This window comes from Gigantopelta aegis, chromosome 9 (assembly GCF_016097555.1).
Source record: "Gigantopelta aegis isolate Gae_Host chromosome 9, Gae_host_genome, whole genome shotgun sequence".
Taxonomy (NCBI): domain Eukaryota; kingdom Metazoa; phylum Mollusca; class Gastropoda; order Neomphalida; family Peltospiridae; genus Gigantopelta; species Gigantopelta aegis.
In genome coordinates this window covers 55,906,985-55,922,900 of record NC_054707.1, presented here as the reverse complement: position 1 = coordinate 55,922,900, position 15,916 = coordinate 55,906,985, and the positions used below count along the sequence as shown (strand labels likewise).

General features: G+C 35.5%; 1 protein-coding gene across 3 annotated transcripts in view; it reads right to left on the bottom strand.

The window, feature by feature from the left end:
- Nucleotides 1-2,587: 2,587 nt before the first annotated feature.
- The window catches only part of LOC121381377 (coiled-coil domain-containing protein 177-like), a 34,143-nt gene continuing 20,814 nt past the window's right edge, over nt 2,588-15,916 (bottom strand). For all 3 annotated transcript variants that reach the window (XM_041510664.1, XM_041510666.1, XM_041510665.1), the window contains 7 exons: nt 10,125-10,250; nt 9,671-9,744; nt 8,251-8,358; nt 7,558-7,660; nt 6,293-6,402; nt 5,453-5,561; nt 2,588-4,438 (listed from right to left, as the gene is read on the bottom strand). In XM_041510664.1, the coding sequence (XP_041366598.1) occupies nt 4,271-4,438; nt 5,453-5,561; nt 6,293-6,402; nt 7,558-7,660; nt 8,251-8,358; nt 9,671-9,744; nt 10,125-10,250 (798 nt within the window). In that variant the 3' untranslated portion in view covers nt 2,588-4,270. The remainder of the gene's footprint in view (nt 4,439-5,452; nt 5,562-6,292; nt 6,403-7,557; nt 7,661-8,250; nt 8,359-9,670; nt 9,745-10,124; nt 10,251-15,916) is intronic.

Sequence of the window (15,916 nt, the reverse complement as noted above, 5' to 3'; positions counted from 1 at the left end):
ACGTTATTTATTTTTGAACAGACTGTTTTTTAAATGTGTTTTTTTTTTTTTTTTTTTTTTTTAATGTGTTATCTATAAAACACATTTACTTTTCTTTTTATGTCAAACCAAAGTGATATTATTTACAAAAAAAATACAAAAACAAAAAAACCCAACAACAAAAAAAAAACCCATTTCTGTAGGATGGGACGAACTGTAGTTGGAACCAGTTATAGCCAGTTTTCCCTCAACCGTCTGTCTACTTGCTCATAAATCCACCACACCATATCAGATCTCTCAAGTGGACATACATTTGACGAATACAGCCGAGGCTTTATTCACTGTATTTTACAATATTTAGTAATAACAAATACCAACTCTGTCCATCCATATTAAAGTTTTTGTGCTCTGTATTTTTCCTGCCAAATTATTATATTATGTAACGCTATAATTATTGCCACCATGTTTCAACTGTACAAACATTGTGTACGCCTATAAACAGAGGTTTTTGGCTAATAAACAATACAATACAATACAATTCACAAAACGCACGCTGACACCAACGAACTGTTGTTAAACATTTCCCGAAGATAGCGCTTTTTAGCGGGTACGCACACAATCACGCTATTTCATGGTTGTTGTTGGGTTGTTGTTTTTTGTTTGTCTTTTGCATTTTTGTGTGTGTGTTGGGGTTTTTTTGCGTGTTTTTGTGTTTGTTTTGTTTGTGTGGGTTTTTTTTTTTTTTTTTTTTTTTGGGGGGGGGGGGGGGGTGCGTGAACTATAAATTGTTCAGCAAAGACCACGTAATGTCCACACAACATAAATGTTTCGTGAATAATGGCCCAGTCTGTCATTTAACTATCAACACCAAATAGCCCAAGCATTTTTATATAGTGGCACCATTGTGATGAAAAATATTTTCAGTATATTTCTCCAGTTGCTACGAATATCATATCGATTGCTATGAAATGACACTCAATAGTTGATGTATTATTTGTGCTGGGGTGTCATTAAACAGTTGAGTTGTTATTCAGCATATTAAAACACTTAAAGAGATCGACACTATTTGCTGACTTGCACAGAGGTCATATTTTTGACGTTGCTGATGATACCATGTTGTTTTTCGTGGAAGAAATTAACTGAACAAATTGCAAATAAAAATAAGAACCGATACCTAGAAACATTATATAATTTACAACTATGTCAGTTTTCCCCTTTTATTACATTTCCTTGGCACACACCTAACTTGCTACGTCAATATTTTCAAAGCGATCTAAGCGCTACGAAATCGTAAAAACATCGTACGCTATGACATCACTATTGCGTAGCAAGATATGAGCCAAGGAAATGTAATAAAATGAAAAAGTGACATAGTTATAAATTATGTTTCTAGGTATTGGTTCTCATCTCTGATTTTATATTTGGGGACACGTACACTTTCTGCGAGGCGTGTTATAGGGCGACAGGCAAATATAAAATGTGCGATTGGGGGCAGGCATGAAGGCTACGCCAGTGAACCATGGCTATTTGGAATTGGGGTCCAGCACAATGGGTGAATAGTTAGTAAGAGGAGTTTGAACCATACCACTGAGCCATATACTTTTTAAAAAACCCAAAAAGCAAATGAATAGTGGTGGTGGATGTTTTAACTAGACAGAACATGTCAGGTGTTCTATTCAATTAGTTTCTGTACCCATGTGATGGATGGATGGGTTTGGTTATGTATGCAAGCACACTTAAAGGTATACAGCCCTCTAGAAAACATTGTACTTCCACTTCAAATGTAGTTTCTCGCTAAGAATACTCCTTTCTGTACATCCATGGTGTTCTTGGTTGTCCTAATTCCTCTAGATGTTCAATACAGTGTTTTCGTGGTATCATTTGATGCATGCCTAAATTTTAAATGGATACTAGAACTTTGTAAGTACTTGAAGAAACACATCTGAATGATGACAAGTATAAGAACTTACTCATGTACTCAGGTTGGCATGGGGGTGTGTGTGTGTATCACCCTTAAAATCTACTATTATGTGCGTCTTAAAGAGACTGTCTTGAGTTTTCTAAATAAACATACAACCTGTCGTTGTGACATGTTTGAAATATAAATCACTATACAGATAAATACATTTGGAATGACCTTTGGCTGAATTATTTCAAATTTTGTTTGGCCAATGGAAGAAATAACAAATTCATATGTACCAAATTATTTTAGACAAAAAGTACAAAACATTATGATTTCCATAAATACATTGCTTATAGAGATATTCATATTCTAAGCAAGAAAATGTATGTAAATTGCTATTTTAATAATGTAAAAACATTTTATTTGCCGAAAATCTTTTAAAATGGCTACACTCCAGAATTGAATGGGCCCCCAAAACTAACACCAGCTGGCTTTGGGCCTGCTCTCCTGAAGATGTGTAATAAATTTAGAACACATAAAATAACCATTTACTTATCTCCTGACAGGATTTGACATTGATGGGCTATTAAGTGCTGGACAAATTTGAAGGTGCTTATATACCCGAAAATAAAATCCACGTGACACGATATAAAACTTACTATTTCAAAGCAAGGAACTAAGTGCTAGAAAAAACCTGAACTATAATTTCAAATTTCTACAGCATTTATTTTCATTGTGAAAAGTAACTAAATTACTAATTATAATACATGTAGATGAAAATATCACAGACTATAGCATAAAATATCTATTACTGGTATGACAATAAAATAGAATACATGAGTGGCCGTTAGATACCATTTATCTCACAACAAGCTGTTTTAAAATGTATCTAACAAGTGAAAGCGAATGTATTATCCCAAATCTTACATATCCCCCAAAACCAGATTTTAACATCTTTTTTGACTAAAAGTTATTTACAGCCGTTGCACTTGTAGCTAACTTACATGTCACAGACACATAATTGTCAGGTTAACTATACATCATGGTGCAATCTATTTCCACGGTGTTCTTTTTTATTGGATGTATGGCACTGGTGACTTGGTCATCACCTAGGAGCAGCCAGTCGTATGTCTTGAAATTGTTAACACACGTACATGTTTAAACAACACATGTGTTATAAAAATTAACGTATGATGTTCTCACCAACTGGTGTGTAAGAAATAAATGTTAAAAGTAGGTTTGTGGATACATTATCAATTGGAACTGATGGATGTACATTTAACAATGATTCTGAATGTGAGGCAAATAGAAAATACAATAACTTATTCAGTGACACAAGAACTGAAATGAAAACAAAACCACCATAAATGCACTTGATCGTTTTCCAACATAACTTCACCAATAAAGAATTTAGCTAAAACCACGTTGAATATTTACTGGACTAATAAATTAAAAAATAACACCGAAAGAAAGAAAGAAAGAAAAAGAAACCAACCCCCCCTCTCCAACCCCACAACATAATATCAGTATTCATCCAATAAATACGTTGTGACTGCATTTTCATTTTAAGCCACAATGGTGTACGTATTGTAATTTGGTAAAATGATATAGATGTCTGTACAAGGTGAACCTCAGATTCCCATGGTCAGTGCTATTTTATGGACACACTACGTCTAGAAACTAATGTAATGAGGTCTAAGACATATAAAACAATTAATAATCTAATCAGGAGTTGGACCAATTCCAAACCTTCGGGAAAGTATTACGCTTTCTGTCGACACCACCTGGAGCCAATCCTGGCTCAAAACATTGTTTCTTTATCACTAGTTTTGTACACATCAATAACAGAGTTTGTCTAACCTGATGGATTATTAACCAAAGTAATGTGCACACTTCACTTGTGACTTTCACAGATGACTCATTATGAAGCATGTGATAATCATGTTGAAAATTCTATATCATACTTAAACATAATTGTTTTCAACATTTTGGATCCAATCCAGTCTACTTTATGAATTTTATTTTATACAAAACAAGCTAAAATCAGATTTTAAAATCCCTGAAAAGTCACAACCCTATATGATCATGTTGAACCATCAGCATGATTTATGTTTGATGCCATAATCAATCTGAATGATGATTAGATTGTGTGATGAAAGTAATTCTGTATGATACAATGCATAACTGTTCAATACCAAATATATACATATATACATTTATATATATATATATATATATATATATATATATATATATAACTGTATGATCAAAGTATAACTTTGTATGATGAAAGTAACTGTATGATACAATGTTAACTTTGTATGCTACAATGTATAATAAGGGGAGATGATTCTTGATTCGAGACACAGTTATCATCTCTTGTCATCTTCACTCTGCGAGCTTGATGGAAGACAGATTTTTAGTTGATGAGTATATTCCTCCACCCATTTTGGCGTAGCAGTCTGCCTGTAACGCCTTCTTGTCAAAGGTGTCCGTGTTGTACCGGTTCCGCACCTCGTCTCTCAGTCGCTGGCTTTCTTGTGCGATGGCTCTAGTCTGTAGTAAAAACATTTTTTAAAAATTCAAGTTTGCACAAACAATTGAAAATACAAGTCAGCAATAAGTATATTTTATAACCTAATGTGAAAACTGGTGTTGGTTAATTGTCACAACAAAAGGTTCAGACTTTGCTGAGTTTGTGAACTGGATACAAATTTTCAAAGCTATCCTATCACTACGATATCGTAAGACCGGTGAAGGCTATGGCATGTGTCGTAGTGACTTCATAGCTTAATGGTTTTACAATATCATAGCATGAAGATAGCTCTAAAAATCTGTAGCCTGTTCTCCAGAGTTTTGTGGTTAAGCCATTCCAATTTAAGCCTGGTAGGTACTAGGTTCACATCTAAGTACAGGCTCTCACCCACAATAGGTTTCAATATCTATATGGGGATGGGGTAAGGTCATTACATTGACTTCTCTCTTACTAACTACTAAGCATTAACCTCAGACTAGAAGTGGAAAACCCCCCACTAGGTTCCACAATGCATTGATCCACTGACTGATCATACCTCAGGCTGGAACTCGGTCACAGGGCTACATCCTGCCACCATGTTTACTTCAAATTATAGGATTTAATACTTTGATAATACATGGATTAACATAAATCTGTTTGGAAGATGATGTGAACATACCTGTTTGACAAGTACTAAGCTTGTTTTTAGAATACTCTGTATTTTCTATTTCAAAAATGCCCTCTTCCCCACCAAAAAATAAACCATTTTAAAAACGAGAGAGAGAGAGAGACAGACAGACAGAGACAGAGAGAGAGACAGAGACAGACATAAAAAAAAACCCTCACTATTGCCATTAAAACAAAATGAGAAGAATCAAAAGATCTACATACGTAACTGTGTTTGTAATAGGTAAATGTCTGACATAACTGTATAACTACGGTCCAGTTACTTCTGATGGTATAAATACAGACTCCCAAGAAAAACAACTACAAATAAGTCTGGCATGGAACAGAAGAATGTAACTTTGTTAACAGAAATCAAAAGTTGTCAATACCTGCATGGCTGCTATATTTTTCTCTTCTTGCATCAAGTCGGCTTTCTTTAATTTGGCGTTGACAGATTTTTCCAGATTCTTATGCCATAACATCAACTCCTGTTGAACCCTGATGTTAAACAGAATTGTTAGGACAAAATATAGTGTGATCTATAATATCCTTAATAATAAGAAGTACTAAATTAAAAGTAACAACACCATGTGAATTCTAAAAAACAAAAAAACAAAGATGATTAATTTTGTGACGTTAAAAATTATGATAAATAAAAATACACATGCATTTCAAAAATAAATTGAGTTTTCTAATTGTATGATAAATTAATATATGTTATTATTGATGTTAAATAATTCTTTGCTGACACCAGATTGTTTGGTATTGGGCAATAAATTGAATTTAAATTGTATTGAATATTGCCCCAAATCTATGTACAATTTAAAGTTATTATTACAAAAATCCTTGTACCAAAGTGAAATAAATCTGTTAAAATTGTTCAGCAATGAAATTAACAAATAAAATAATTAAGAAATAACACAACACCCCCCCCCCCCCCCCCCCCCCAAGAAAACAACAAAATAACAAACAACAACATGAAAGGAACCTAAAAATGTTAACATTACTGACATGTTACATGTAGTAACCTGACTAACCAGTCTTGACTTGTTTCTTATTGTTAGTACTTATTAAAGGCAAACATTAATTTAAAAAAATAAAAATTGTACTTTAAGCATGTAGTTAAGTATCATACATTGACATAAGTACGTTTTTGAATACGGAGCCTGGAGTCTGATAAATGTTCCACATTAAATTAACTAATGAACTGACAAAGTAATAATGCTCACTTCTTGATGTTTGCCTTGTGTTCCTTTTGTCGTTCAACTCGTTCTCTATGGGCTCTCTCTGCTTTCATCTCATTGGTTCTAACCACAGTTTCCACTGCGTGTTCTTCAGCCTGGGTAAACATTAGATCATATATTCAGATATTTTCATTAGAAACAAGACTGTCCCAAACTGACTGCAATCAGGGTGGGTGGGTATGTGGGTAGGTAGGAAATGCCTAATTCATTGTACAAGATTGTGATTGTTTTAAACTACCATTCACCTAATACCTAGTTTAGCATAAAATAATTTTAAAAATAATTAGTGGTGTGGAGACAGCAGGCAGTTGCACCCCTCCCCCTTAAAAACCCCAAATAATTTTGATTTGTCACTCACTAAAGCTCATGACAACTGAAAATGATTTCACTTGGGACATAAATTTGATAATAACTTGAAACTCGTTTACTATTCTTTATATATATAAATATATAAAAAGTATTTTTTAGTTTTAAAGATACCCTGGAGAGTACCCTATATTACTACATGTCACTATGTATGTCATGATTCTTTTGTTTACTGTACCCCACTACCCCAGTTTTTTTAGTCTGGCTATAGTCCTGAATGGGTACAGTTTAAAAAGACTGTTCACACTGTCGACACTTCTGAAGATATTGATATTTGAAAGTAAACTTAAAAGATAGTTCTGGGTAATTCATATTTGGAGTTCATTCAAAATCGGTGCCTTCGCAGGATTCTGAATATCTTCTGGCCCAACATCATAACCAATGAAGAACTCCATAAACAAACCTCCACCGAGTCACTGGTACCGGAGATCAAGTGCCGAAGATGGCGCTGGATTGGCCATGTTATCAGAATGCCTCAAACAGCCCTATCAAGAGTGGCACTCCGATGGACCCTCCTGGAAAAAGGAAACGAGGAAGACCAAAAGAAACATGGAGGAGGAGAGTAGAGAAGGAAATCCGAGAGGGCAGTCTGAGCTGGGGGCTGCTGGAGAAGCTGGCAAAAGACAGGCAGCAGTGGCGATCTCTAGATTAAGTAAGTAAGTAATTAATTCATATTTTGATTTCACAGAATAGTCTTTATATCATCACTGTCAACATGCAACTCAAAGATTGTTCATTAACTAGGGGACTAATTCACAAAACTCTTTTAAGCAACATTGCATCATTCTTGGAAGTCTGTTTGCATTGCACTGTGAGATGGCAAGGTGGTGAGAGTTTAGTGAATTAGTCCCCAGGTTTACATTTGAGGTTGATCACACACTCGCCTTTCTCCTCTGTTCCAGTAAACCTTCACGCCATGCGGCCATCTGGTCATCCATTCTTTTCTGTGCTAACCTCGCCTTCTGTAGTCTCTTCTCTCTCTGTTGGCTAAACATAAATACTTTCAATGTAAAATAGCTAGGACAAATATTTTGTTTATCATAAGCAGATCTATCTTTTAAAAACAATATATAGCTAAAAAACATTTGTCACATTTACTAAAAATGTTTTGGATATTAGTCATACAAATTATTTTTTGTTGTTGCTTTGATAGTTATTAATTGCACAAGAATAAACAAAAATTGCCATGCAAAATGTCTTACATATTTTGGGGAAGTCCTCATAATAATTAAATCTAAACTTAAATTTGAAAGAATTGTCTACCTACTGAACCAGTCAAAAAGACTAAAGGCACTACAATATTAGCCCACTGATTAAACAAAAAGATGGGGAGTCTTATAATCCTTTGTTTATCTCAGAATGTCTACCTTAAAATGTAAATCACAAGACTTCTAAGATAATGGAAAAGCATGCTGAACTAAAACCGGACATATTCATGTTACAGCCCTATCATGATCCAGATTCAAAAAGGCATTAAAAGAAGTATGGTGCCTGGAAACTACTATATAGGTTACCACACATCATATAAATAATGCATGTACACATATTCAATGTGAGAAAATTAAACAAACACTTACTGCATAAGTGAAAGGCTGTTAAGCTTTGAGTTCAAGATGCGTTCAAATTTAGAAGCAGCTTTGTTGTGCTTCGAATCCACTGATGTCCTTAGCATATCTTCTTCTTTCCTGTCATGATCAAACATTTAAAACATTAACTTTATAATCAAGTTAAAACCAGAAAAAAAAGTTGTAATCAATATCAGGAGATGATATTACATATCCTTTCATTTCAAATAAAAGCTATTACAGTTTTATAAAAATTTGTGAAAATTTTGCATTAACTTCCTTTTTGGACCATTAAATAGTGACATAATTGGTCAGATTTTCCTAGACTGCAACTGTGTTGTGACATATTGAAAAATATTGTCACATGATGAATATCGATGTAAATCCTTGTTTCCAAATAAATTTTGGAACATTCAGTGTAGATATTTTGTAAGATACTTTGCTGTGCTTACGTGAATGCAAAAGTAGGAATAACACTTTTTATTGAAAATAAAAAGTGCACAGTAAAATAGATTTAAACTTTGTATGTGCTTCAAGATCAGTTCATGGTTAACAATGCTAGAAGACATTCCTCCAAATTTTCCGTTTGTGGCTACGTATAATATGCACAATAAAAAGATTTTCTGGATTTTAGGGGAAATTAAACAAAAATGGTGGTGAACACAGGAGAAAGGTATTCAACTGTTATGTGGAAAACATTTCGAGTTCATCAATCATTCTCATACAAATAAGACAATTTGTCAATTTGTTGCTAATTTTGGTGGAGAAAATGATACAGCTCAATTCACCAACAAAATACATCAGTGTGCATTCAAGATGTCCTTAATCATTATTTCAAAATGAAGTGATCATGCGACTTGCTATAGCATTGCTTGAAGGACATTGAATATTTTGCGCATGGCCCTTATGGCGTATGACATGGCGATAACTTCAGAATTCCAAACCAGAATCCAGCATTTCACTGCACGATGTAAGACATAATTGAGAATCTCTCACATGTTCACTAAATAGACAGCTATTATAGAATGATATGTTTTTTAAGGGATATGTATTATATTCCAGAATGTATAATATTCAGAAAACATATGGTAGGTGAAACTTAACCAGAAGAGTGGCATGGTCGGTGCAGACCATATAACTTCTCTCTCTCTCTCTTTTTTTTTTTTTTGGGGGGGGGGGGGGGGGGGGGGGGGGGGGGGGGGGGGGGGGGGAGGGAGGGGCTATATTTGTTGTATCTGTGAAAATGTCCTTCACAGATAATTTGAAAGGAGAATCTGGCAACCTTGAGCCATACCACTATTTTTCACACTATGCCGCCCCTGAGTAGTAATTATTGCCACCCCTGAGAGGTTATTATTTAAAAAATGTTTTAATGAATATTTTAAACTTTACATTAACATTAAAGTTGAATATGAAACACTCCAATACTAACCTCATTAACTGTTCATAATATTTCTTCCTTCGCTCAAATGATTCACGCTCTTGCTTGTTGGCTCTTTGTTTTTTCTATAAAGACAAAACATTATCATAAAATAATAAACTAGAAAACAACACAGTAACTAACTGACAGGTTTAAAAAAAAAAAAAAAAAAAAAAATACCATTATGATCATAAAATAAAACAGTATCTAATTCACAGGGTTTTTTTAATTAAAAAAATAACATTATTATAATATAATTAATAAATTAGAAAACAAACACACTGACCAATTCATATATAGGTTTGTAATGCAAATCGTGACAAATAATGGTTTAATGCCTATTATTTTTGCAGTTGTGCATTCTGATGTATACATGTATGTGTTTAACTGAAAATACATCAGCTTAAATGATATATTCCATAATTTTGACCCCTAAAACCGATTCAAGGTAGACATAGGTACATACCATGCTTTCTATCTGAAGTCTTACTTCCTTTTTCAATGCAGCTGTCTTGAGGTCTTGTAAAATCTTTTCATAGACGCGTGTATTCATCTCTTGTTCGTCTTTTTCTACACCCTGCAAATTTCTTTCCTGAAGAAAAAACCCCAACCCACTAAATTAATGGCATCAATATGCAGAGAAGCAAACATTCTTTGAAAGTATGCATGCCTGGCTAAAGAAGGCAGTTACATGTGCAGTCAAGATATTTCACTTTTGGGAATCCAACTAATGTGGCTATCAGTATGTTTCATTTGGTGATGTAATTTCCATGTTCACTACCTTTTACAGTAGAATGTCTGACTACATTACAGATTAATTATAACATTTAGGGAGATGTTTCACATAGCCACCTACTTTAAATAAGCAGCCTTCTATTATGAAAAAAAAAAAAATCAACATTCTGGCAGTATCATAGAGCTTTAAAATTGTATGGTTGAAGAATTTGTATGGAGCCATCTAAAATAATTTAAAATATCACTCTAAAACAATTGTTAGTACTGCATTGTAAGACAAATTTATTATTAACTAGCACAAACATGTTATCTTTTAGTCCTCTGGTTTGTACAAAAATAGAACCCCCAAAAAATAGAAGATATATATATAATTCCTAACATTACTTTTTATAATTTTTGAGATATGAAACAGATAGTGTTTGCAGTTACTTGTGGAAATGGCAGAAAAAGCTTGAAGTTTCAGCTGCTATATCATGCATACTAATAAACATGCTGTACAGATAGGTCATAAAAAAAAAAAAAAAAATATTTAAATAAATAATCCAAGTTTAAAGCAGGGTATAATCTAGACCATTTTTTAAGGGTCCCTTTTTGGTCAATTGGGAAAAAAATAACATTTCAAATACAAAAAAGGGGATTTTCAAGAATAATCAGTACCAATACATTGATCAAATTGGTGTTCTCATTTTATATATATCTTCATCATATAAAGCATTAAAAACTATACAAAAACAACTGTTTTATTTATTTTAACAAGTTTCTGAATGTCTTTTTCAGTTGTATTCCTAATATTTATTACAGGTAATGACATCAATAAGTTTAATTATAATACTTTATTAAAGATGGAGTGTTTGAGGTGGTGGTGGTGGGGGGGAGAGAATAACCACTGTATGATGCTGCTTAATATATACAGGTGTGATGTATTGTTAAAAGTGGTTATGCCATAAGGGATAAATCTTCTTACCTTTGTATGGTTGATGCAAATAAATCAGTGGTGTATACACAAAGTTATAATTATTTGACACCTAAAACATTGTTCATCTCAAAGTTGTATCAAATGTCAGAGCTTGATGTCAGTGTCATGAGTATATCACCATGCAAAATGGTAATGTTTTATATGACAATTGTAGTCCAGTTTAAACATGTTTTTCTCCCATGCTATTTTTTTTATTGGACAAAAACATTAATTTGATGGGTCCTGCAGTGAACCTATGTTAATGAAAATAGTCCTATTAGGCTGACATTTGCTGGGGTGTTCATTCATAAGCTATGGACATTTTTTAAAGTTTGCATTATTACCTGGTATTATTTATTTAGGCTTGACCACCAGCTAATGGACGGCAAATAAAATATTCAAATATATTTACATCGGGTCACCCTTATGTTATTGCACATTCATTATGGGAGGGGGAAGGGGTCGTTAAAAATTAGGGTAAAAGCAAATGTCTAATACTGCATTACACTAATGTTCAATAATCCTTTAACAATACGTAACGCAATATCTTGCAGTTTTAATACCCCTCTCCTTTGTGTAATGTTTTGTGACCGTGAGACCACCCCCACTCCTGCAAATATATTGTATAATGCTTGTCAACATTCCCCGCCCTCATGTCCCTGTCAATCGATTCAATGTCATGATGACTGCGAGATTTTTTTTTCATATTTTACTTTGGGGTCTTTAGTAATACATATATGTTAAAACAAAATAGCCATGACTGGTTGCATATTACTTTATAAATTAAAATTACGTTGCACAATAACAACCACCACTTCCCCCACCCCCACCCCACCCCCCAATGACGTTTTGTCACACATCCCATAATTACCCCTCTCCCGAGTGCATGTTGTGTAATTCTCGAATGGCCCCATTATTCAATCATAAATAATAAAAAAAGTAACATACAGTGGCAATACCGCCGCAGAGTGCTGATTTTCATTTGCCTGGCAATTGTAAATCTTTCAATCTGTTTAACTTAAATCTAGTTTTTGCCTTTTTTTTCCTGTTTCCAACCGAACAAGAATGACGGAGGACAACAACTCTGCCCAGACTACGTCGACTCCAGTCGAGGATCAAGGTGGTGAGTACGATCACCCTCTTTACCTCCACGCCCCAGGATACACCCCACCCCTCACGGGAGAGGAGATCTGCCGGGCCCTGGGCTCTATTGTAGACCACCTTTTAGCCGCCATCCCAAAAGGAAAAAACACCTGGGAACTGCATGTCGACTCGAAAGAGCTTCGAGATCAACTAGAGCTCACGGGAGTAGCTGTCAGGGGCAGAGCTTGCCAAGTAGCGCCACGCTTCCCAGGGTGTACATGGGTGAGACTGAGCGGACTTCCCCTCACGGTTACCAACCAGTACCTTAATGCGGTGATGATAGCATACAGGTCTATCATAGTAGGCACTGACTTCTCTACGTGGAGAAACACCAAAGTCAAGACAGGTGAGAGGACAGTAAAGATTGATATAAAAAGGGACATTCCAGGGCGACTCAAAGCGTGCGACCACCAGTGGTTCACGATTAGGTACCGCAACCAGCCTGAGTTGTGTTTTGGGTGTGGGCTTCTGGGCCACCACCAGTGGGATTGTCCCAAACGTCAGGTCAACCTCCTTGGCACTGACCAGGAAGGGCAGGAGGGACAGGCCCAAGAGGACAGCACCTCCCCCCCACCCGCCGTGGGAGACCCAGACGAGGCGTTAATCATAGACACGGGAGTCACCCCGGAGACTGCCCCTGAGGGAGAAGAGAAAGATAGCGAAGGAGAAGAATCAGACGAGAGCAGGAAAGAAAGAAAGAAAAGAGAGAAGAAGGAGAAAAAGGATAGAAAGAGGGACCTATCTGAGGATAGCACCCCGGAGAAAGCGTGCCACACGCTCCCCACCCCGGCCCCCTCCAGGAAGAAGGGACAGAAAGCTGCCAAGACCTAGGTCTTAGAGGCTTTCACTCCCCCCATTTTCTCCCCCATACTTGACCCGGACTGACCAAGGACTCCGATTTTTGAACAATGCTCTTTAACCTAGCCTACGGTAACGATATGGACCAGTCCCCGGACATCCTTTTCGCTATGCGACCAGAGGTAAAGATATGTGTTTTGATTCTGTGTTTATTCAGTGTTTTGTTCTGTTTCTGTGATCATTCGTGAATTGTGTTGTGTGTTCGTTTTCATCGTTGGAGTTGAATTGTGCTTTTGTGTTTTCATGTGGAAATGTGTTGTTCCTAAGTGTACCCATGTTAACCGTGCTTGTTCTAGTGTTGTGTGTTTTGTGTTCATTTTGTGTTCATGTGTGTTTTTTGTGTCACCATGGAGACTACCCCGGCCACCACCCCACCCTGCGACCTGTTAGGCCAGGGCTAGTAATAAAAGTAATTAATTCTCTTAAAGATGCAGAAGGGCACGTTCTAAGTTTACTTTGCCAATTTAAAAGCCAGGTATTTAACGTAGTTAATCTGTATTGTCCAGTGAACCCATGCCAAAGGGCTGAGTTCATTGCAAGCTGTGTAAATTACTTTATTACGACAGATGACCAACGTACCGTGACTAGCCGCATTCTTTGCGGCGACTTTAATTGTGTGGACAATGTAAAGCTCGACCGGACAGGCTCTAAGAAGCAGGAGCTTAGGGGCACTATAGGGGTTAAAGAATTAAATAACATTATAAACGAACATGCACTAACAGACGCATACAGAATTTTATACCCAAACAGAACCTCTTACACATACCACAGTAAAGCTTATAAAATATACTCTCGCATCGACCGAATCTTAATCTCAGGGCAGTTTATTGCTGGCCTGAAAGAAGCTGGTGTAACTCAGTGCGTATATACTGATCACAAGCTTGTTTGGGCTGACTTCACCTTTGACAAAAACAACAACGGACCTGGACTATGGGCCTTTAACAATAGCATTCTGAAAGACAAAAACTACGCTAATTTAATAAATGATTTTTGGCAGACTTGGAAAACAAAAAAAGGGGATTATGAGGATCTTTTGTTATGGTGGGATTTGGGTAAAGTAAAAATAAAAACTCTGACCAAGGACTATTGTAAACAAAAACGCAGGATTGAAAGGACGTACATATATAATTTAAAACAAGACGAAATTTTCGTAACACAACTAGACGAGTTAGGACACTTGGACGATTATTCTGAATTATTAAATGTACAAAATAAAATCAAAAGCTACGAACAAATACAATTACAGGGTGCTAGAATTAGGGCCAAGGTCGACGAAATAGAACAAGGTGAAAGATGCACAGCGTACTTTGTAAACCTTGAAAAACAAAAAGCCAATAACAAATGCATGGACTCTTTAATAACTGAAGACGGTAATTTAATTAACACACAACAAGAAATTTTAAAAGAAACTACTAAATTTTATGAAACTTTATACACTTCAGAAAGACAGACGTTTCGGCACAAAATTATTTATTAAACAAAATGACAAAGACATTAAACAATGAAGACAGAGATGCATGTGAAGGGGAAATAACTCTTGACGAAGTCTCATCAGCTATTAAATCTTTTGCCAATGATAAATCGCCTGGCTGTGATGGATTGTCTGCAGAATTCTACCGGAATTTTTTCGGCCTTATTGGTAGTGACCTGGTAGAAGTAATTAATGATGCCTTTAGTAAAGAAAAATTAACTTTCACCATGAGGCGCGGTGTAATCGTTCTAATTTGGAAAGGCAATGAAAAACAACTTCTAAAAAATTGGCGCCCGATTTCGTTACTAAATTGCGTCTACAAAATCATCACAAAAGTTCTGGCCAGTAGAATTCGAGATTTCTTACCAAAAATTATTCACCCAAACCAAAAATGTTCAGTAAAAGGCAGACACATTGATAAGGGACTACCGAGTAATAGAATACGTTAATCGTGAAAATTTACCGGGGTTAATTCTTTCTCTAGACCAAACTAAAGCTTATGATAGAGTAGAGTGGGATTTTTTATTTAAAGTGCTCAAACAATTTAACTTTGGACCAAATTTCATAAAAATTATTAAGACTTGTTACACAGATATTTCATCTGCGGTAAAAGTCAATGGACATATTTCAAATTATTTTAACTTATCTCGGGGTATTAGACAGGGATGCCCGATCAGCACAGTTTTATATATTTTAGTAGCAGAAACTTTGGCGGAAGCTGTTCGGGAAGATACAAAAATTAATGGAATAAATCTACCTGATGGCTTCGTTAGCAAGTGGTGGGCTACTCAGACGACGGCAACGCGACCTTATCAGACCTAGACTCAGTTAAACGATTGTTTAAAGTTTTAAATATATACGAACGTGCTTCTGGAGCCAAAGTCAACCTTCAGAAAACCACTGGTTTCCTAATGGGGAGACTTAGGTATGAGAAAGATATGCCTATTGATATAAGATGGACAAACGAAAAAATCAAAATTTTAGGTTTCTATTTTGGTAACGTAGATGTTTCAGCAGATAATTGGGAACCAAAAATTCAAAAAATCAAAACTATTTTAAACATTTGGAGTAATCGTAAATTAACCTTACATGGTAA